This window comes from Poeciliopsis prolifica, unplaced genomic scaffold, assembly GCF_027474105.1.
Source record: "Poeciliopsis prolifica strain line A6 unplaced genomic scaffold, Auburn_PproV2 SCAFFOLD064, whole genome shotgun sequence".
Lineage (NCBI taxonomy): Eukaryota > Metazoa > Chordata > Actinopteri > Cyprinodontiformes > Poeciliidae > Poeciliopsis > Poeciliopsis prolifica.
This window is the reverse complement of record NW_026562439.1, coordinates 775,090-799,514: the sequence shown is the minus strand read 5'-3', so window position 1 is coordinate 799,514 and position 24,425 is coordinate 775,090. Positions and strand designations below refer to the sequence as shown.

The 24,425-nt window shown below is 37.6% G+C and overlaps 1 protein-coding gene and 1 long non-coding RNA gene across 9 annotated transcripts in view; one reads left to right on the top strand and one right to left on the bottom strand.

The window, feature by feature from the left end:
- Nucleotides 1–24,394, bottom strand: part of fam13a (family with sequence similarity 13 member A) — a 55,003-nt gene extending 30,609 nt beyond the window's left edge. For 6 of the 8 annotated variants that reach the window (XM_055019836.1, XM_055019840.1, XM_055019841.1 and 3 more), the window contains exons 1-7: nt 19,512–19,776; nt 17,263–17,484; nt 15,034–15,211; nt 11,475–11,625; nt 10,254–10,313; nt 8,944–9,024; nt 6,282–6,502 (exon numbers count right to left, since the gene is read on the bottom strand). In XM_055019836.1, the coding sequence (XP_054875811.1) occupies nt 6,282–6,502; nt 8,944–9,024; nt 10,254–10,313; nt 11,475–11,625; nt 15,034–15,211; nt 17,263–17,484; nt 19,512–19,776 (1,178 nt within the window). Of the gene's footprint in view, nt 1–6,281; nt 6,503–8,943; nt 9,025–10,253; nt 10,314–11,474; nt 11,626–15,033; nt 15,212–17,262; nt 17,485–19,511; nt 19,777–19,941; nt 20,145–23,966 lie in introns of those variants that run through there. The other 2 variants (XM_055019837.1, XM_055019838.1) reach the window with 2 other exon arrangements.
- On the top strand, nt 19,796–24,000 carry LOC129351074 (uncharacterized). The gene is made up of 3 exons (XR_008604686.1): nt 19,796–19,885; nt 21,542–21,654; nt 22,352–24,000. It is a non-coding gene; the product is annotated as an uncharacterized LOC129351074 (long non-coding RNA).
- Nucleotides 24,395–24,425: the final 31 nt, after the last annotated feature.

Genomic DNA, 24,425 nt, shown 5'->3' with positions numbered 1-24,425 from the left:
GTGACACATAAATAAATTTGACAAAGATCTGGATAAATCTTGACTCTCATATTTTTGTTAATTATCTGCAATCGTTGCATTAAATGTACAATTAGCTCATTGTGTCTTTGTGGTTGAGTTTAAGAGAGATCTGGTCATAAGGATGGGTCTTATTTATAGTTGGAAGTCAGAATTTTGTAGTTTCAAGTCAGAAGAATCATTCAAACACCAGTGAAATCCCAGTGAAATCCCAGTGAAATCCCAGTTGTGGACTTGAAGAGCGAGACTGAAGACTCGCTCCTGGTGGCTTCATGTGTAAAAAGTTGTGCACTTGTGTCATCAGTTAAATGCAAACAGTTGGAACAACAAACTTTGTTCCGACTCCGGTAAATGATCTCCACCTTTTCTGGCTAATTTCACTACAAATGTGCACAAAGAAAATTCTCATTTGCCGCATTTCGATCACCGTGAATAAGAAATTAAATTAAAATCAATAAATTTGTTCACATAATAAGTCATTAAAGCAGTCAGTAAACAGCACTAATTTCACATTTCCACTACGGCAACAACGTAGTGCGAGTCAGTAGCATCAACCGGTAGTGACATTGTTGGTCATGTGACTAAATTATTGTGATTTACCCTGTCAAGAGTTTAAAAACGGACATCATCGTTTGGGTTTGGCCAAATTGTTTGTTAGGCATGAACATTTTACAGCATGTAAATTATTATATCTGTCATGATTGTGACTTTTAACAGGTGGAAATGATGTTGTTAAACCTGCCTGATCTAAAACTGGCAAACTTTGCTGATTTGATGTCATACAGTGAGAAAGAGAGAAAACAGAAAAATAGCTTGTTATTGAGAGCCATAACCGGATGTTTTGGTCCTGCAGCGTGTTTTTCTACATGCTGTTACCTCCAGGAGGCTTACGGGAAGAGGCAGGTACGCCGAGGGAACCACCAGCACTTCAACAAGCTCAAAACAGAGGAATTAGGTTTCAAGTCAGGTACAGATTGAAATGGGCCAGAGTTCAGTCATTCGCCGAAGGTTTCCCCTTCAAACGACACAACGTCCAGAAGATGTGCATGTTTTCCTCCGCTGCTGCTTTGGATCTCAGCAGTTCAGCTCCTTCCACATTTCTCCGAGCTTCAGTGCCCTCTGCCCTCCATACACATGCCCACGTTATTAACTGGTGTTACACACTCTGGCAAGCTCATTAAAATAATGCGGGCTGTCACTGTGCTGCCATGAATTGCAAAAGCGGAAATCCTGCTTACCCACTACCTCTGTGAAGGGATAAGGAGAAGCTTTGGGAGGCATGCTCGGAAAAGGACCGATCCCTACAGGAAGGCGAAAAAAAAGACCAAGAAGCCGGTCAGCAGGGTCAAGCTTCCAGTTTTTCTACATTCCCAAAAGTGTTGGAAGTTATTGTAAACCTAAACCACTCCCAAATTCCTCTGCTTGACTTTCTTGTGGTCATTAAAGTTCTGTAGGTTTTTTTTTCTAAAGGTTTTTGTTGGACTTTGAATGATTTTATTTAGCCCAGTTCTTGTACTGGGACCAGCACATCACATTGACTTTTATCATGTCGACCTTGACTTTAAAAAATATGAAGCTGTGCAGCTTCCAGTGAAGGACGGCGTCTATCGGGCACAAAAGCGTTTCAGACGAGTTAAACTTGTTGATATGTAATCAGACTGATTGGTTTATGGATATTAAGGTAAAGTGGCTGATATTTGCAACAGGATTGTTTAAGACTTCAGCATAGTGCAGTGGATCCCATTAACTAACAAAGCTTCAGTTACTTGGATTCAAAGTATTTAGAAATCACCAGAAACTTTTATTCTGGTGAAAACAGAAGATTAAAGGTTAAAAATAAAGAGATTCACATAATGAGAACCAGCGGTGTCATTATGTCTGATAATAAGCGACTTTAACATCCAAAGCCACTGGAAACCATCGCAATACATGGCTTTGATTCTTGCAGGAAAGCCGCTTTTATCCAATCAGCAGGCTGTTGCTGTAAATACTGCTTTTTTCGTCGGCGCAGAGGCTTCCTGACTACTGGCCAACAAAGCAGTAATATCAACAGGGTACCTGCATTCGCACCGCAGCGCCGCGTTCCTCGCTCCCAGCAATCTCTAAAGGGATTCTGAGAAATCCACTGGTTACATCACAAGATTCAGCGAAGCACAGCGACTCCACACAAACGCCTCTATGCATCTCCTTATGAGAAACTCTGCAGCTCTACGGGCGAAACAAGATCTCTTTACAAAGTAAGGTTTCTGCAGGTTGGATAAGGAATGAATGGAACTTTTTTGGTACAATTCTGGAGAAAAGTTTACATACGCCAAGCATTTTGTTCACAACAAAACTCTTCAGTGAGTTTAAATGTACACCTTTGGGACCAAATGTCTGCATACATTTAGCTATATCTTGGATGAAACCTTTAATTTAGGCCTGGTGACGTCGACTTGGTGATTATCACCGACTAAAGCAGGTAGGTCTTGTTTTCTGGGTTAATCTAATGGTGAGAAGGAAATCTGTCGTTCTGAGAAGGAGAAGTCTTTTTAAAACAGCTTCAGATTCAGAAATCATCAGTTCAAGTTATTCTGATGTTATTTTGAAACTGCATATTAGAGAAAATCCCAAATAAATTCTAACGTGTGCATCTGTTCCTTATTTTTTAAAATGGTTGAAGTTTTGTTTTGCATAGCCATGCAACCCTGGAAAAAGAACAACTAAAATAAGAGCCCAAAATTCAAATAACCGCAATGCATAGTGCATACTGGGCTGGAAACCTCTGAGAAGAACTGGTTACTGGTGGCCATTGTGCTCATTTTCTGTCAAAAAAGATGCTTTACAAATTAAGGTAAAATCCCCCCACGGTTAATTTGATTTCCACAGAGCGAGTTAAACCTGATCCAAGAGGCCGGAGCGGATCGGGATGGGGGAGTTCCTGGAATGTAGGAAACCTGTGTCAAATCTAACATAATAACACAGCTGAAAAAATAAGAATAAAATAAGCAACATTGAATTTTGCTTTGAATATCATGTAAAATTGATTAAACTTCTAAAAGTGAAATAAAACTGACAAAAACCTTGCATACTTGCTGTTTGCGCTGCGTCTGACACTTAGCTATGAAAAGTAAGAGCAAGCTGTTATATAGCGATGAGAGCAGCTGCAGATATGGTGGAAAATTACCAGGTTTATTGCAAAACCGCAGCTGCATCAAGCTGATTTTAATGCAGATTTATGGAAGCCTCACTTGTTAATGGAGTCAAACAAAAATCTCTGAGCAAAAGCAGGATTAGAATCGAAAGCTTTTTCATTTTCAAAACACTTTTTTCTTCCTCTCCTTATATTGTTTTACTCTGCTGTAACGTATTGGTTGGGGTTTCTGACGCACATCTCTGAGACGCTCCCGTCATCCCGGTTGGGGATCAGTGACCCAATCTGACTTGGCAGCCAAAGTTTCAGCCTGTGAGGGAAACCGCCTGGAGATTTACTGTACTTCTGACACGGTGAAGATAACTTGGAAGTATCAGATTTGCTCCATCCATGTGCGGCATTAAAGGCAGTCATTGTACTAAATCTCTGGCACAGATTAAAACCTGATACGTTCTCCAAATCAACTTGTCTGATTACACAGAAGGAAAATTAGTCGGAACTGAAAATCATCGTACAGTGTTAATGAAATTGCACTCCAGGAATTTGCAATGCAATTAAAAATATGTTTATAGGTTGCTTTTTACGACTTTGTACACGTAACCTTTCTGCAGAGCGTTAATGGATCCCGTGCTGAAACGGCTCTAATCTTTGATTTACTTTCTTCTAAAGGTCACTCATGTTTCCTGCAGAGACTAAAACTGCAACTGATCATAATTTAAATGTTTCAGCGAGAGACACGGTGAAACGTCTTTGTGTCTCTCTCGCTTTGGATTTTTCTCTGTTTTTGCTTTTATTTTGTCTTCAGGTGTTGATCCAGTTTTCTTTGTTAACAGACGCAGAGGCCAGTCCTCCCTGAGTCGGGTTGTACACTGCAAAAACACAAAATCTTATCAAATTATTTTGGTCTCTGGTGCAAATATTTTAATACACTTCAAATAAGACGAACCTAATTCACAGGCAACTTTTCAGCAAGAACTAGAGGCCTGGTTTAGCTTAGTGAAAAAATTCTGCCAATTCCTACTTTTTCATCAATACTGTCTGATGATAAAACATATGGTGAGACTTGTTGCATCTAAACTGGGATTACACTGCAAAAACAGTATTTCTGATCTAGTTTCTAGTGCAAATATTTCACTCAAAATAAAATTAAACTAACTTAAAATTTAAAAAACCGTTTTTAAGCTGGTAATTCCTTAATTACCATTTTTAAACTATGTGTTGCAGAATTTTTTTAAAATTGTTTTTAAGTTACTAAAATTTCTGTGAAACAAAAAAGCATATTTGAACAATTTTAACCTTTTTTAAAAACATTTCTGCACATAATTAGTCTTGTTGATAGCTCCTCTAAAATGTAGATATTCATATTTCAAGGAGCATTTGACAAAATTAATTTGTATTGAGGAATTTTAATTGGACATGTTTCAGCCACATTTTCTCTGGGGTTTTTAGGTTTAGATTTACATCAGAATAAAATCAGTTTGCTGTAGAAAACTGAAGTAATTATTCTTTGACTTGAAGAGGAACATTCTGGAGTCAGCTTCTGTTATTACAGGTAGAAACTGGAGATCAGGCCTGAAATTTGTGATGAACTCTGACCTGAACCTTCAGAGTCACATAAAGACAGTTACAAAGTCGGCCTCCTATCACCTGAGGAACATTTCCACCATTAGAGGACTAATGTCCCAGCAAGATCTGCAGAAACTCATCCATGTGTTTATTTTTAGTTGAATTGTTTACTGGAACGTTACCTTCACAGGTCTACCTAAAAAATTAAGATTCAAAACGCTGGTGTTGGCAGAAGCCAGAGAACATCACCCCAGAACTACAGTCCCTACGCAGATTATAGACTTTGAAATACTGATGTTAGTTTATAATCACTGAACGGCTTAAAGATTTGCTGTTGTCATCGCAACCTTCCAGACCTCTCAGGTTCTGGTTCTGGTTCTGCTTTGCATCCCCAGAACCAGATCCAAACATGGAGAAGCAGCTTTCAGATTCTATGCACCACAGATCTGGAACAAACTTCCAGCAAACTGCAAAACAGCCGAAACACTGAAAATACACAGAAACATCATAAGTGGAACATTAATCAACATTTTGATTGGTAACGACAGAACTTGACAATCAAACTTTGTACTTTTTGTGTTTTTATGATCTAAAGCACTTTGTTGCTGAAATGTGCAATACAAATAAACTTGATTGATTGATTGATTGCTAGTAGCAGTGCAGCTGTACTGCTGAGCCACCTTGATGCCCACTGCCAGCAGTGAGGAGCCCAACAACAGGCGCAGCTGCAGCGCTGCTATTCCAGGACTGGGGAAACTGGAAACCACTGGGCTCTGGTTTCAGCTTCCTATAAAAGGCCCTTTCGCATGCCGAATGCACGCCGACACCGGCCTCAGGATACGGGTCCTTAATTGCTGTCAGACATTTGAGATTCTTCACCCTTGCCCTCGGCTGACCGGGCGGTCACAACCCATTTTACCAGAGATGGATCCGATTTATGAGAGATGCTCTGCTGAAGCAAACACAGAAATGATGCAACTTGCTGACCGAATTGTACAGAAGCTCTGATGTTCATGAGAAGGTGTGGAAGTTTTTTTTTTGAGTCTGGTAAATTTCCCAGCAGCAGGCGACTTTCTGCTGGAGTTAGAGGATAAACATTTTCGTTCCGACGAGTCGAGAACGGAGGACGAGACATTTGTTCCTATGGAAACTAAAACGCAAGTTTCTACGGTTGTGCAGACTTTCTCCTACATGTTAAAAGAAATGCAGAAAAAAAAAACATTCTAGTAATTCACAAGTCCTGGAAATGGTGAATCAGTTCAAAATGTTTCATTTCCATCAAACTGTTGGAGTTTGATGGAATCTTATAGAATTGTTTAAAATAAATGTTTTATTTTTTTGGTTCCTGAATGGAAAAATCTGCAGATATTTGCATCTACTTCTGTTTTTCCTCTTAAATGTCTCTAGAATTTACAATGCAGGTGAGCAAAAAAGCTGCCATTTCTTCCACTTTTTTAAAAATTATTATTTTCAGTGTTTTATCATTGCTTTAACATGCATACAGATCTAAAAAGGTGAAACAGTCCCTGAATATCTTGAGCGTAGACCTGTAAATCTCACTGACCTGCTGAGGCCCTCAGTGCTGCTAGAGAGGCTGAAATCGACGTGTGGGGAAGCGGTTCTGAAAGAGTCCGGTTCTGGCAGAACCTGCGGGCTTGGACTCCTCAGCTCTGAGGTCAGCGGTAAAACTATCGGTATGGAGAAGGACCTGCTGCTGGGCAACCCTTGACGGGGTCTCTGCTGACAAACGACTTGAGGCATGCCGCCGTTGCTCCCCTTTCGGACCTGATTGACACAGAAAAGTTACATTTTTCATGCACTGCAAAGTATATTTTAAAAAATCACTGAATTTCTTGATATTTGCATATAAAGTTTGCAATGAGAAGCTCCAGAGAAAGAGAGTTAGAAAAAGAGGAGAGAAAAGCAGTAAGTCTCAAAGGTTAGCCAGGTTTCTGTCTTACCGTTCTGACCCTTAGTGGGTATATATTGCGTGAATTTCCAACTCTTGTGTAGGAAAAGAACCGTAATCTGATCACAGCAACATTTTGAAAGTTTCCTTTCTGCATTTTTTAGGATCACAACTAGAAGAGACTTGAAATACGCCCTCTTAGGATGATAAAGAGCTTTCTCCCCTGTTATCGTGTCTGCAGAGCTCTGATACTGCTGCACATTAAGCCCAACCAGTGGCTACAGAGGATGAAATGGGTTCGACACCAGCGGCTTAACCATCGATAATGCTCTCCGACATCCAATGCTAAAAGGCTATTCTACAGATAAACAGCTCATTGCTGAATTAAAAGGCTTACGTTTTCTTTCCTCGCACCAATTATCAGTAAAACACTTCCATTTGGGTTGTAATTTAATGGCTCGTTCGAAAACAGAAAGAAAAAATCCATCAACGTCGCGTTCATTCAGACATCCAGTCACCCAATGGGGGCTTTTTCCAGCATAATTAGTAGCACAAACTTCTTTAGCTGGACCTCGTATGGATTTTGCCCCTTGGAGCTTTTGATTGATTTGGCTCCATTAGGAGAAAACCAAACAGGAAAAAAAGCAGAAAAGAGTTTGGACATCAGCTTGTTTGTGGGAGAGGTTGGAGTCTGTCATCATGGGAAAGAGGCATCATGGAGGAAAAACAGGCGATGGGAAAGATAAAGATAAGGAACTGCTGTTGTAGCAGATTTTCATTTTAGATTAGATTTTATTTTACTTGGAAAATGTAAAAATGCACAATGCACCATCCTACTAAATGATTTAATGGTTTGTTTTCCACGTATAAGATGCAGGTGTGGATATTCGGCTGAAAAGCAAACTATGTTTTGTCTGAATAGCAATGACTCGTCTTTTCTTCTGACTTCCAGTTTCTGGCTCCTCACTGTGATTGGCTCAGTTAGAGCAACAACAAGCAGAAGGTCAAAGGCCAGATGGCGAACAAATGTGACACACGAGAATGAAAAATGTGACCTGGTTTATGTCACTTTAAGGCGTATTTCGAAGAAAGAATTCAAAATATGTTGTTCAAAACACAAAGACTGTCTTAGAAAAGCACCAGAAGGTAATTCAACAAGGTAGCAGAGCAACTGATTGATAAAGAAACTGTGTGACTTTGGTCAACTTTCGTTGTCTTTAAAGTCAAGTCATTTTGACTTGACCTGACCAATGACCCTGTGACCTCTGCTGACACCCAGGAGGTCAGCAGGATGAAAAAGTTATTATGTTTTGCGCACAAAATCATCCTCAGATGAGATTTTAGCCTGTTCAGTTCTGCCTATTTTTCACTATCACATAGAAATGGCTACAAGTACACAACCGAACATCTTTGAAAAGCATAAGTGGAGCCGCCTGCACAAGAATGGCGCAAGTGGTTGCTGAATTGTAAGTCAACAACAAAACTCTTGTCTTTTCCAGCAGCCATTGTTCAGCGAATACAGTGGTAAAAATCAGCTGATCAAAGATGTTGGGGCTCTGTTTGGTTTGCTAGGTAACGGCGCAGTGTGACATAACAAACAGGTTTTTTTTCCAGACACCAAAGAATAACGTATTGCCAAAAAACTGCAGGGTCTTTTTTTTTTTAAGGTGTTTTGGCTGTTTTTAGAAGCAGTAGAAACCCAAATGGATGAATAAAACCACACAAAATGTGAAGTTTGTATAATAGGTCCCTTTTAAGAATTTTTTTTTTACCAAACATATTTGCACTATGTGACACATAATACTGCTGCTTTCATAGATATTAAAGTACATTTGGTGTTTGAACTATTAAAACAGGCCTACCTTAACCCTAACCCTATAGTGACACCTTTCATTACTTGTTTTGACACACAAATCTGCACTTAAAGCTACCACAGAAAGATAATTTCAGTCTAAAAAAGGGAAGACGGGCTTAAGAGGTCAGCAGGATTTTACAGACCTTAAAAAATTGCTCCACTGACCTCCTGGAGCCCAGAGCTCAGTTTCTAAAACATAAACAGGACGTTTTCAGTGAGATCTCATTTGTAAGGCAAACTGAAGTCTGTGTTTTTCTCTTTCTGCAGATAATTGAGCTCTTGTTTCCTTTATTGAATCACATCATGTGACCGAGGCCACGAGCATCGCAAGCCGTCTGACAGGCGACCTCAAGGCTAATCAGCAGCGAGGAGAGCCAGCAGATAAGAAAGAAGAAAGCATTCAGAGGAAAACCGCCTGATAAACATAAAGCTAATCAAATATGACAGATTTATTTTACACACCTTTGTCTTCTTTGTCTTTGGGGTTTTGGTGCAGCTTTTGTTGAGATGTTTAATGTCTTCAAGTGAATTTAGAAGCTCAGTCTTTAGAAATCAAGAAAAGAAACAAATGTGTCATATGTATTATTATTCATCATGAAAAACAAAATCACATATCTATTGCATTTTAGGGCACAAAAAGTATAAATAAGGTCAACATTCTCCAGGGTTAAAGAATGGCATGAAGTGGATTTAAATCCGTGTTATAACATCTGCAGGCTTATAGAAACTGAACTTGACTCCCTACTGAAGGATTTTCCAAAACATGCCCAGGACGCATTAATCACGTCACACAGATCACATGGCTGGGCTGTTATGAACTACCTAGGATGTTTTTCTTAACATAAAAACATTAACACTGTGCTACACATCATACTCAAAATAATCAGAAACAAACAAAGTGGATTGGAAAAAAACCTGCATTTTACTGGAAAGTCTCATTCCATCACAGACACAGAAAAAAAAACAGTTTTATTATTATCAGCTTTTATTATTTAGTTAAGTTTAGCAAATATGAACATTAATTATAATGAATCTGAATCAAATAACTGACAGCAAGAATCAACTGGAATGTAAAACACAAAATCTTACCAAGTATTTCTGATATAGTTTCTAGTGCAAATATTTTAGTACACTTCAAATAAAACAAAACTAAAATTACAAAAAACTTTTCAGCTAGACATACTGGCATGTTTTAAGTCAATAATATTAATATTGATGAAAAAGTACAAATTTCAGCAGATTATTTCACTGATAACTAAACATTTTTCCCCAGGTGAAAACTAGATTTTGTGTTTTTGAAGTTTATTTGTTGTGAATTGATGCTATAAAAACAAACTGAATTCAGACATTCTGGTAGGATTTTCCTAAGAACAGGTTCAATTAAAACTATAACTTTAAATGTTTTTTAAGATGTTCATTTGTTTTGTGAAATGTTAATTCATTCGGGACATGGAAAAGTGTTTCACATGTTAGTTTGTTTTCTAAAACACAAATCTGTTTTCTGGAATGTAAATTTAAAGTTTTGAAAGTTGTAGAAGTGTTTCAGATTTTGTAATGTTGGCCTACACTGTAATTTATTTACACCAAAGCAAAAAGCAAAGACACTTAGCAGAAACTGTGAAATGACACAATTAGATTATCTCCTTTAATTGTGATTAAATGCAAATAAAAGTGGGATATTTGCATCTAGCTTACTGCAGGTTGTTTATTTCTTCTATTTTTGGTTTCAGTTGAACTGCACATGCTGCCCAGAACACAGTCAGAGAACTTACTTCTACGTGTGGAACCGGACTGGGATGACAGGATGATTTCTTTGTGTCTTCCTCTTCTGACTAGAAAGAGCAAAAATAACATTTATAGAGTGATTTAACATGCGATCATATAGAAGTCTGAAATCTCTCCTCTTTTCTTTGGACTTCATGTAATTTTTTAATCACTTTTTCTTGACACCTGAAAATTGGTGAAAAGTAGCTCAAATGTGACAAAAGACTTCAAAGTTTTTCTTTGCAGATTTATTAATGATGCAGGAGTCTAATACAAAAACACATGTGTTGTATTTCCTCCCAGAAAGCCCAGCAACAGTTAAAATTAGATGTGACAGTCTGCAGCCTTAAACACAGACGTAAACATGAAAACTGTCAGGCACAGCGTGGATTCTCCAGCGTTTTATTTATTGCTAAGGCTAAACGGCGAACTGGTGAGAGCATGCTGCATTCAAAGACGCTGCGAGGCTGTCAGTCATCTGCGTGTTCAGGTGGCAGTGTGTGGGTGTAAGACGATCTTTGTCGGCGGAGGGGATTCCCAGGGGTCAGCGGGTCGCTTACTGGTATTCACAGCATCGCTGCTGGTGATGCTGTAACTTTGATACTGATGGGGTTTTTCTTACTACTATTAGGAAGGTGGAAAATCCCAAACATTTTGAGGTTTTATGACATAATCTTTAAAAATAAAAACCCAGGAGATGATTGAATGTTATTTATTTGATTTCATAATAACAGAAACAGGAAGGAGACTCAGAACTGATCCCTGAGGAACACACCTCACCACCGTCTCACTAACAGAGAAGCAAATATGAGGCTTATATAAATGATACAATGTGATGGTATTAACTTTAGATACAATTTATCTGCAATGGCTGGATGGCTGGATGGATGGATGGATGGATGGCTGGATGGATGGATGGATGGATGGATGGATGGATGGATGGATGGATGGATGGATTAATTGATCATTATGTCGGATCGTGAGGTCTGTTTGTTTTGGTTCCTGCGAATCGTTTTTGATTAAATCTCCTCTGGACTCATGGACATGTGGAGGAGCTGCTCCTGCACAGCTCTAATGGATAATCAATACTCAGATTAATTCAGCCTGGCGGGATTTAACTCATGATTCATGAAGAGGAACCGAGAAAAAGATCCTGATTAAACCACATGAGGCGCCCAGCCACCAATCTGATCCATATAAACACCAACAGCTGCTGCTGCTAACAACACCTGGACGAGTCTGAGAGTCGAGCGCTCCTCCGTCTCGTCCTCTTTGTCCGGACTCTCGGCCTCAAAGATGCAGCTGTAGTTCTGGATGAACTGGACCATGATGTGATTGCAAATGTTTTGATCCTTCACCGCTTCAGGACTGGGAGCCACTCTGAAAAAACAAACAAATGAAACAAGCTTCAGTTCAGAGAGTTTAAACTCGGGATGCATTTATTAGATTAAAATCAGTTCCAGTCGATTAATGTCCATTAGACTTTCTTCTGTCTTGGAGTTTAGCCTCCATCCACAAGGGGGCGCCACTGGTCATCTTTTAAGTAGAGCCAGTTGGCACATGAATAAAGACGGAGGAAAGAGATTCGAAACAGAGTCCAGCCAGTGTTTACAATCACATATTAGGGCCATTGCAGATAGAAAATCTCAAGAGGACATGTTTGCCAAAAGACTCAGAAAACTTTAGATGAATCTCAGAAATTTTGTATAAAAAAGTGCATATTATTGAGTTTGAAAAGTAAAAAAAAATTCTTTAAAAAATCTTTTAAATTTTGAGATTAATGTCAGAAATTTTCTAGAAAAGGAAATACGGGCATTTCTGAGTTTAAAAAGTTAAAAAAAATTGATAAAAACATAAAATCTTTAGGTTAATCTTAAAAAACATTTTAAAGAAAAAAGCTTCTGAGTCTCAAAAGTCAAAAATGTTTAAAAGTCAAAAACTTTCTGAGATTACTCTAAAAAAAATGATTTTTTTTCTAGCAAGTTTCTGACTTTTTATACTCAAAAATTTCCATGTTTTTCCATAAATTTACTGTAGTTTTCTATCAGTTTCTTCACGTTATGGAAATACTATTGTCCTTCTCCATACAAGAGAAAATTGAGGTTTTTAAGAAATCAGCTAATTGTTATTCAATTGATAAGATCAACTTTAGCTTCACTCTTTAATGGATAACTTTTGTCCCGGTTTAAACAGATTATGTGTGGAAATAAGTTTGAGCCTCTCGTTTCTTCTTGCTTTCAGAAGAACTTCCTCTAATCTTCTGACGAGGTTTTATCAAAAACTTATCAGGAAGCCCATCGAAGGTTATTTTTGGTCTTTGGATGCTTTTTCATCCATTTTATTCCAACAATGACAGCATTTTATTGAGTGTTTGATTAGAAAATTAGATACTTGAACAATTAAGAGGACTAAAAATGGCTTTAGTCACGTAAAACAATACCTGAAGGTCATGTTTTTAGAAAATTGTCGACATGTATTTGTTTATAAAAACACACCAAGTTGGACCAAAGTGTTTATCCATCAACTATCTTCCTCTTAATCGGGTCGCTGAGGCTTTTTGACTTCCAGATTTTTTTTGAATCTTCATATTTGGTTGCAGCCGTCTTCCTGTCGATGTGATGCTGCCACTACCGTACTTCACAGTAGGAAAGTTGATGTCCAGCTGATGATCTTTGCCGTTTCTCTCCAAATTTGGTTTAATTAGATCAGAGGATTTAGATCCCCATAATATCACACTCTGTAAAGTTGACTGCATGTTAGTTTGTTTTAATTATGGTTGGTCTTCTTGTTCAGATGCAATGAATCTGCATTCTGAGTGTAAATGTTGTGAATTTTTATGCAGCTATTGCATCTAAATGTTTTTTGATTCATTTTGTAATCATTAATTTTGTAGTTTTGAGTTATTTTGTGTTGATTTTATTCTGGTTTAGGGTATAAAAGCTTAAACTGTTAAAAAGTTTTCTGCAGTGTGGATATTTTGGCTCTTATTCCCCTTGTGGTGCTGCCAGGCACCAGGCCTTTACTGCATTCTGTAGGAAAGATGCCATACGCAGCAGGACATCAACTGATTTTATGCTGCCTTCAGCAGAAAATGTAGACACAAGCTGAGTCTTTTATATAATATTTTTGCTTTATTTAAGTCTGAATTTTAAGATTTTATTTCGTTTTCACAATACTGGCAGTTTAATTCACCTTTCTGAGCGAACAACAGCATCATCTGCTGGTCAAGTAGAGTCACAAATGGAGGACTGTGTTAACCCTTCTAACAACTTTAACGTAAATAAATATTTAAATAAACAAAAAAATACAATCACATTTTCTTCCCTGTGACTGGCTGTGAAAAGGAAGCGTTTCCAGTGGAATCCGCGTTTGGCTGATGGCTCTCTGTGGATCCTGTGTTGTTGGCAGTCCTCTAATTAGTTTGCAGGACGTGTTTTGGCACGGCTGTTTATGGAGGTTGTAATGCTGTGTGGTCTGTTTGATGTTCCTGCAGGGTGTGTTTTTATATTTAATGAGACACTGTATTTTCACCTTTGCTCTGACAAAGGTGAAAATACTAGAGTTTGTTTCCTAGAAAAGAAATCTTTGATTGGTTTATCCTCGCTTCCAGGGAGCCTGATTTAATCCTTTAATTCGGTCTTAGTTTGCAGTCCCCCAGGTTTTCTTTGCACTTCATTTGCAGTCCATATTGACCCTCCCTGCAACACTTTCCAGCTCATATTTTTAAATCATTCTGAGGCCAGATAAGAAATAAAATCCCTACATAAAGTTCTGAAATCGGCCCAAAATCTCTTTTCAGTAGGGAGTTGTTGGGAAAACTCCAGAAAGGGGATCAGATGCTTTTAGCCATCTGAGGTAACTCGTTTTTATATGGAGTTCATCTGTTTTGCACAATATATAATATATATTTATAGCATATAGTCTCTGTATCTATATCTACCTATCCTCTCTTAATGTTTCAGTATAATGACTTTGCTTCAAATCTAAGACTGTTAACTTCCAATTTAAGAAACTAAACACTCCCCCCCAGTTTTATTGCTTGCAGCAGAGAGAAACTGAGAGAATGCAGCTGCAAGACATTTTCAGATTTCCTCTAAGGCCATAAAAGATGTAAATACAGTCAAAATAAAAGTAGAGATGTCAGCTTTAATTTAAGATACTGTCAGAAAACCTGCTTCAATACAATCAGGAATTTATGAAAAGAGAACCTGAGCATCGTAGTATTTTAATCTTTTTTTTATCAACATTATAATACCCCGCTTGGATTTATTCAGATTTTATAGCAAAGGATGCATTACAAAGATACTTTTACAAAGTATTTTATTCTAGTTTCTAGTGTAAATCTATGCAAGTAAAAATAAACTCTTTTACAAACAACTTTTCAACAAGAAGTGGCTTGTTGCAAATCAATAAGGAATTAGTGAGCTACAACAAACTCCTGCCTTGCTGAAAAGCTACTTGTAAGTTAGTTTTGTCTTATTTCAAGTGTTTCAAGATACTTGCAGTAGTTTTTGGTCTGCTAAATAATATCCTTGGTAGTTTTGGCTGATTTAGCTTAAGAAATGGAAACAAATAGTGTCGTTTTGACAGGCTGCAAATAAGTAATAAAAAGTAACAAAAAAAAAAAATTAATCTTCCGAATTTTAAATGAGGAAATTTGTAATTTCCAATGATTCATTGGAAATATTTGTGTGTCTTTACGAATAAAAGTGAACAAGGATAAAACTTAAAAAGCTCCAACCTTCAGAAAGATTAGTATTGTTTACTGAAGTAAATTTTTCTCCTCACTGAAAGACGCTGGGTCCAAAAACAGTGGCGAGGTTCTGGGCCGTCATGCGGTTTTCTTCGTGGTTTTTCTCCACCAGAGTCAGGAAGTTGCAGAGGTAGCGCAGGAGGCTGAGGTGAACATCTGGCAGCTGCTGCAGGGAATCTCTAATCACCAACCAGGAAACATCACCTCCACTGTCTGGAAAATCAAAAAACATCAGCAGAAAGACTAGTTGTTCCTCAACCATATACATGAATTGATGTTTGCTGATTTACTATTTATTTATCATTTGTTTTTACTTTAAAACTGGGACAATATACAGTGCACATTAACCACAAGAGGAGAGATGCACCGTATGAGCTCTTACTGCTAATTTCCACATGGAGTCACCGCTGATCAGTTTTTTACATTTTAACTTTCTAGGTGTTGATTTGACATGAAGTGGGATATATTTTTCTACTCAGTTTGTTCAATTAGAGCGTACCCCGCAACATGACACTACCACCATGCTTGATAACTTTAACTGTTATTGAGTCTGGAAATGTGACTTTAGATTAAACATATTTCTTGTCTTTGTGACCCCATAAATCAGTAGATGCAGATTTCAGTTAAAGAGTCGGGTCCAGACCCAACCAGTTCTTGTCAGCCAGCATGTTTCAGTTTGATCCCAGACACACGTAAAAACTGATGTTTAATCTTCAGTTATGGTGACTTGGAAAAGTATTACAGCAAAGAGCCTGAAAATATGTTGAGACTCTTACTCAGGATAATTAATTAGGTCAGAGTTGGATAAACGGATATGACTGACGCAAATGTTGTGAATGGCTCTCTGCTTGTGTTCATGCATGCGTACCAATGTGTGTACATCTGTGTCAGTGTGCAGAGGGCCAGAGGGGAACAATGGCCTACAGTTGTAAGTCTACAGGCGAGTGAAGTTCAGATTCAGTGCAGGTTTGAGTGAATACTGTTTATTTTACGTTTCCACCTTCGTAAGTCAAGATGCTGAGGAGAAAAATGCACAGATCTAAAAACATCTACATGAGTATAAGTTTGATTAAGAAATTAAAACAATTTAGATACATTAAACATGTGGGTAACTTATGATGCTGCAGTGTTTAGTTCATCAAAGCATACTGCTCTCTAGTGGCCAAGTTAACCACTACAAGTGGCCAAGTTACCTTAAGCTAATTGTTGGAGTGCAGCTAGCTGCTAGCTATTTCATCAACTGTTTTCAATGTAAAGCAAAATTAGGTTATGTATTTTTGCCTTTTGAAAATTCATTAGCGAAATAATTAATGTTGAGTGTTTTCAGTCTTTCCAGTTCTGATTTCTGAAGTAAATTGAACATGGTAACTATTAGCAAAAACCAGCACTAATAAAAGCTAAAGCCACTAGCTTAAACTTGATGATAATATTAATGTTAGAGCAACTAACAACTAAGTCTCCATCTGTTCTACCCAAGCTTTATTTTACCGTTAGCACAATTAGCTCCGTGATATATTTTGCTTAATTATAGAAAAAACTTGACAGTCCAGGATTTTCAAAGTGCGGTGAAAAGTTGAATGAATTTAATTTAATAAGTAAATGAAATAGTTTTGAATTGAATTTGTTTGGGAAGTGGGGCTGGCTCTCATGCCACCAGATTTTTTTTAACATATCTGTAATATGTGTGGCTGACTGGAGATGATGTCTTATTCATGTCAAAACACTAGAATATAATTTTCTGTCTGTCAATAGCAGAAAAAAATAAACACAGAAAATTTACTATAATAGAAGCAAGAAGTAACAACAGAGGCCAAAACAGTTTCACAAAGTCCAACAGAGTACCCATGTAAACAAAGCAGATATTTATGGCAGCCATAAAAGCAAAACAAACACTTCAGCCAAAATGTTCTCTCCTCTGCCATCATTCGCATAAAATATAACCGCCTGGAGCTGGAGCGGAGCAAACACTTTCTCTACCAAAAAAACTCAATCTAAATGTTCAGGCCTGCCAAGATTATCGCCCTGAGATTCATGACTGCTGGGATCAATAACTCAGATTTAACTCAGCAATGACCTGGTTGGCTCTGTTTGATGGAGAAGCTGCTTTCATCCATCTATGACCCAGATATTCATGATATTTATTTATTACACTTCTGTGAAGTCTAATAAATCTGCAAATACTGGCTATAAAATCCTAAAGCTCCATCTACTTGGATTACCCTGAGCGGATAAGATAAAGATGGGAGTGAGAGTTAATGTTTTACCCTGATAGTGCTGTATGAGTTTCTGCTGCACCGTGGAGCTGACCAGGCCTTCAGGCAGATCTCTGAGGTAGCGTTTGAGCAGGCTGGACACGGTGCACAGATCCGACTCTGAGAGCAGCTCCGCCTCGCCGCCGCCGCCGCCGCAGCTCTCCAGTCGCAGCTTCAGGGTCTCCACAGCCCGAACGTTTCCATTTACTCTGAACAAACCTTCCTGATGCAGCGCTGCAGAAAGGCAAAGGAAAACACTATTTAGTTACCGATAGACACCTAATCATGGAATAGGAGCTGCACAATCAATTATTCAGTCAAACCAGTTACTGGTAGGAAACGAGATCCTCGAGAATATTTTTATAATCACTTGTGAGATCAGTACAGAGGATGTAAGACTTTAAAGGGTCAGTAGTTTCCCAAGATGATCACAGATCATAAATTACTTTCTTCTGGTTGTTTCTGAGATTTAAGAGTGTTTAATTTTGATACAAACTTTATGAACCTTGATATAATTTCATAACCATGCCACACAAACTAGCAGGCTTTTATCTTTACAACACTATTTTACGCTTGTCATGTTTTCTTAGATCTAATTTTGCGGGTTTATTTGAATCTTTATCATTACCCAGATGATCCTGATCACAGCAAGGTGATGAATGTTTATTTATGACTCATTCACGCCTCGGCTGATATCATATTTATGTTTTGATTTTAGTCAATGTTTAACTTGAATTGTTTTAACGGCGGTTAAAATTAAACTGGTGATGAAATAAACGAGTACATGCGAGATTTTACGACATCAATAAAGATCCTAGAGGTTTTTCTCTCTTATCTCTGCAGCTTTAGCCTTTAAAATAGCATTCAACCAGCAAAACGGACTTCAAAAGTATGTTTCATTCAGAAACTGGTGTGAGTAAGGAAATATTAAATATTTCTTTGCTATTGTTTTAACTTGGTTGGTAACAATTTTCTAAAAAGGTTCACATTTAATTGCTGCAGCCGTCCATATCTCTTCCATTAACGCCATTGTTTATCATTTAAAATGAGTAAATATGTCTTCCAGAAGAAACTTGTAAAAAGTTCTGTACCCCTGCAGTGACATCTAGTGGTTAAATTGATGCATTGCAGTATGTGAGAATTAGCAGAAGGTTAAACATTCAAGGTTTAGATTCCAGTTTTAAATACAGTTGACACCAGACATGTACATAAACCAAATAAAGACACATGCATATTTTTTTTCCTCATCGTCTGAAGTTAAATCGGACCGAGCTTCTTTGTCTTCTGTTAGGAGAAACGGGCCAGAACTCGAGCTAATGGAAGGAAACCAGAACATTTGACCCAACCGAACAGTTCGAAGGCAAAAGGCAACGCCATCAAATACTGATTAACTGGATGTAAACTCAATGACAGGAATAATAAATAACTTTGACATATTCTCTCTTTCATTATTGTGTCATTTAGTGACTAAAAATAATTCTGGTCATTCTAACGGACCTAAAAAAAGAGATTTGATCTGATTTAAACTAAAATGGTGAGGAAAGAAAAAGGTGTCTGTAAACTTTTATGTCCTTGTTTACTTTTAAACACAAAAGTTTAAATAAGCAAACAAACACTAAGTTAGTTTGACCTTTTTAGAAAGAAAAATCTTTTCATGTATGTCTCATTGTAGTAACATTGGGAAGAAAAGAATTAGCAATTTTTGTGAATTACTGTACATTCATTTAGAAATCTGAGCTTTCTTTAAAGTAAATAAAGTACAGAAATGTTTTAAAAAACATGGAAATCACAGCAGCAGGTCTGTCACAATAAGAAATTTAACAAGTTATTGCAATAAATGATAATATTGTTGCTTTTAGATAATTTTCCAGCATAATAATGCAAGAAGGCATCTTAAAAGATCAATAAACTTCTAATGAACTCTGAGACAGGAAAACATTATAAATACCCAAAATAAGTAAACAAAACAGAAAAAAACAATAAATAGAATGAATTATGAAGTCTATGTAAACAACATTATCCTTCAAAAAAAGGGCTAGTTGAGATCAAAACCCCCAACTGAAAACTTTAGTCATCCAGTTTTAGAGGAAAACGATAAATCAGGCAAATTATTGATCTCATTTATCGTGCAATTATTGCTTCTTGCAACAGGCCTGTGCACACAACAATGGTTTGTTTTTTTGTACTAAACTGTTAAATTCAAAGGAGAGTCTGGTCATTTCAAACCAAAACATTAATACTGTTGAGTATGTTCCTGTTACCATGCTTGCTGAGATGCTCTACCATCCTCCGCACCAGCAGAGGCACTCCGTCCTCCACCAGGCCGCGCTCCCTCAGCTCCAGCAGGGACGCTCCAAACACCCTGGTGCTTTGGGCTGCCACAGCTCTGGATCTCAGCATGGGCATCTGGACCATCCTCTTCATGTCTTCTCTGACCAGAACTGCGGTCTGGTTGTGCTGCAGGGAGAGAGAAGAGCAGAAATCAGGAATCATGAGGCAGGCATCAGCTCGCAGCTGCAGGATCATTGCAGGAAACGCAGCTTCTGTATTTAGAGCCTCATGCTCTGGGAGGCGAGGGGAAGCGTTGCAGGTTACCAGGTTACACCTTTGTTAGAGAGAGACACTCAAACACGAGGTAAGAAATTAGCATTTAAGGTCACAGATTCATAACATAACAAAAGCCTTCCTTACCTGGTTACCTGTGGAGGCACACATTGTTACCCTCACATGGTGAAACTCTGAGTTAAACTGTCACCTGCTTCCACTAAATCTCTGCCACCTGCGTCACTTTTACTGCTGCATCGTTTTATCCGTCTGTGTTTATTCAGTTGTGCTTTCAGCTAAGACTTCCTGCTGTTCTGGATCCTGCAGAGTGGAAGGAAGTCTCAGCGCTGTTGTCATGGCTACAACTCCACCATATTGGATTCACACAGCGAAAACACAAAATCCTCCCAACTAGTACTGGTCCCGTTTCCACTGCAAATGTCTTGACACACCTGAAATATGACTAAATTAACTTACAAATAACTTTACAGCAAGAAGTGGCTTGTTTTAAATCAATAACTCCCTGGTTAAATTGGTTAACTGGTTAAATTGGCATATTACTTACCATACAACTAGATATTTTTCCCATGCTTTTTGTGAAATAATCTGACACTGGAGCGAGTTTACATCAATATTAGGGAATGATTTACTGTTGACGAACTATGACTTTTTGCTGAGAACTTACTTGTAAGTAAATTTCTCTTATTTCAAGTGTACTAAGATATTTGCATTAGAAACTGGACTAAAAATACTTGGTAAGATTTTTTTTTGCAGTGCAAACAGGTGGACTGACACACTAAGAAATGTCTGAAGTGAGACATTTCAGTTCTTAGTGACTGATGAAAACATATTTCATCAGACATTTTATTCGTTTATTTCATTAACTTGCAGTGAAAACAAACCTGTCACATGTTGACGTAAAGAAAAGCTTTGAATTGAAAGTAAAGAAAAATCACAATAAGTTTTTCCTCCCCATTAAAAATACAAAAGAAATATTATTGTAAATTCTATATCCTTTACCTGCACAGCAGTAAATCAATAAGTAATATTTTAATAAAAACAGATATTGACTTTTACTTTAATGTTTAACTTTTTGAGCCAATTCTTTTCTATTTTGTTGATCGATAAAATGTTTTTATTTCACTTCCAGGAACAAAAATATATTTTTCTTCTAAAATCTTTGCTGTCTTTAACCAATTATAGTGGATGGGCTCCCAGTTGTGTTTCTGAGTAAATGCTGCTGGATGTTTGTGGCATGACTTAAAATAAAAACAAATAAAAGATTAATTCTTTGTGTTGTTCTTAACATTTTCAAGTGAAGAATTGAAAAAAGCTGATTTCTACCATCCTCAAACTGCCACACAAATTATTCTATGTGCACGAAAAGTGAATAAATTAACAAACTTAAGTAATTCATTTAAGTTTCATCAACTATTAATTTCTTTCAGTGTTTTTTTATTATTCCAATAAATGTCAGATGAACATTCTGAAATATTTTTGTTAAATATGTGATGCAGTTACAATTTAAAGATATGGACAGAAAAAAACAAACAAAACATAAAGACATCAAGAGATTCAAATACATCAAGTTGATTAAATCCAAATTATTCCCCAAATCATATCTAATGTAAAGATAAATCCAGGTTTAAGCTTTTTTTCTGAAACATTTGGGTTTTACTGAACTTTTTTATTGCTTCTTTGCCTTTTATTTTTGGTGAGGAGTAAAATAAAGTTGATCCCCCCACAGATTTCCAGTTAAGCTGATCTGAGACGAGGACATAATGACCAGATGCTCCAGGTCCATCTTTACTGCCATGACTACATGTGGTGACCTCATACAGAGCTGATAAAACACCAGAGGTAAATGCAATCACCACCTCAACATGTGCAAACAGAGGAACTCAAAAGCAGCCAGACGCATACATATGTATCATTAATTATTATTCTATTGATTATTCTGATGATTAATTGATTTGTCGGATGAAAAAATTGTCACTTTCTGCAGATTTTTTATTAACCACTAAAACTTATTTTATACAACAATAAATTATATAAAAATGCAAATAAACAAATAATTCAGTTCCTTTTTAAAACAAAAAATAATCATTTTATTGCCTAAAATGCAATAATATAGCATTCTCTTTGTGTTTGTCTCATTATTTGTGGCAAAGGATTAACCTGCAGTTAAAAATACATTAATACAGTCTAGAGTTGATGTTTTGAATATTTTTTGACCAACTGATCAATAATTGCACAGCGAAAGGTGCTAGTTAAAAGATTTTTCTTTTCTGAAATTTAAACCAGGTGAAGCTAAAACTATGGCTATAGATTTGGGCAGAGCACACTGAAAAAGAAGGTATTTTTTTTAATCTTAAATGCAAAATGTTTATGTTTTGTACAGCTTTGACCAAATTAGTGTTTTGTGTTATTCTATCAGTAATTGGCCTTTTTTAGAGTCTATATACGCCAGTCAATAATTGAATTGTTTGTTTTTAAATTAGTTTGGCGACCATGTCATCGTTTGATTAATCACGACTAATCCGATTAATCGTTCCAGGTTCAGTCTACAGGCAGGTGATCCAGAACCAGAATCCAGATCAGACACATTTCTGAGAGTTTGTCTCTCTGTGGGAATGAAAGAAACATAAAGCTCTTCTGATCCCAGGTCTTGTCACAGGATCATTCTGTGGACTGATAAAACCTCAAAAAGATTGTGCTGTCACTTAACAATTCAACTTTCTGCCAGGCCTTTGGGAAGAAGCTGGCGAAGAGCAAAAGGTTTCAGGAAGCCATTTTCCTCTGTTGTTTACAGAGACAGTCAGCTGTGACGCATCCTCTGTAATCCTCCCCGCGATTTGACAAAGCTTTCACACTTCATGCACACAAAGACACACAATTCTGTGAAAAATCTTTTTAAACCGCATCTCCAATTGGCGTAGCAGAAAACGTTGGGAAATATGCATTCAGTTGATTTTTTTTTCTGTATTTTATCAACGCCGTAAAAAGAAAGCAGATTTAAGTATGTTTATTGCAGCCATAAATAACTTGACAAATTTTCTCTGCCAAAGCTGGACAGCTTTTGGTAGAGGCAGTGTCATGATATGGGCCATCATCTCTCTTAAAGCTGCAGCGTGCAACTTGCTTTAAGAGTTGCATATATTTTATGCAATAAAAACATAATAAATATGTTTTTATTGCAAAAAAAAATATTGTATGAAACAGATCATTTGCCTTCTTCCAGCGCCATCAAGAAACAACCAATCAGAGCCAGGAGGCTGTTCTTATCGCTGTTAATCACTACTCCATCTGATGATGCTCATTCTTTCTCTCCCTCCACTTTTTGCTCAGATTTTAACTTATTTCAATTATTTTTATGGAAACTACTAATTCCACCAGATTTTTTCCCACTTATAACTTGGGAAATTGTCTTTGGAGTGAAATAATCTACTTATGGAACTAGAACTTTTTCATCAGAGTAAGAAATTATTTACTTTAAATAAGCTCTTATATTGCGCTGAAAAGTTACTGGACCAAAAACACTTGGTGAGATTTTGTATTCCTGCAGTAAAGAACTGAAACACCTTGATGGGAATCTTTCATCCCCTTCAAACCGAAGAGTTCAGAAGTGAGTTGGGGACCAAAGCCTGGGCCGGATCATCTGTCCTGTGTTCTGCTCTCTGACTCATGAAGGGAGGACAGGCCCCTGCATGCAGCTCTCCTCCCCCTGCATGCAGCTCTCCTCCCCCTGCAGCTCCTTTTTTCCAGGCTCCCAGTATGTGGGTGGCCACTGGGCCAACTGGCAGCAAGAGCTCCACAGACGTAAAAAAAAAAAAGCTGGGAAAAAAACTTACAGAAGGAAAAAAGCAGGAAAAGGGACATTTTAAGGAAGTGACGTAAACAAGTAATAAAATAACAGATGAAAAGTCAGGAGTTTGTGAAAAGTGTATTTCTTTGCGTTTTACATGGACTGTTATTTAAGAAAATAAGCGCATTTGATTACTTTTAAAGGTTCCCCTTTAAAAGATAAGTTACTTTTACTTCAGGAAGAAAAGCAGGATTCAGAGCAGGAAGCAAACATTTTTGGCACGTTTTTCCTCCCCAACTCAGCCACTCAGAGCAGCACCGGCTCCGTTTTTATCCGGAAACTCTCGTTCACAAGTTGCTTTACTCACACAGATGGTCATAGCTCCTGCCCCCATTCCTCCACCAAAAAACTCCAGCAGAGGCTTAAAGATGAGGGGCAAAACTGCAGCTATCCTCCTCTTCCTCCTCCTCTGTCAGAGGAAAAACCGCCTCAACATCCGAATCCTCCGAACGCAGAAAGCAGATCCAGTTATGAAGAGTTTGTTGTTCAGTCAGTGCCGGCAGATTCTGCGCCGTTCAGCCCCATGAGGCGCAGATTAGCCCCTCTTCCTCCCTCTTTATTCCCCTCTGCTGAAACCCGAGCCGAGCTCTCCCATTGGCTCACCGACTCGCTCACGTGACTCGGGATAAAATCCCAAACATGAACAAGACCTGCAAGGAAATGAGGCTGTGGAGATGGAGGATGATAACACTGAAGACTGACCGCTGGGATCAAATCAATTCATTATTCAAATATTATGTAAAAAAATAATAAAAATAAATAAAAA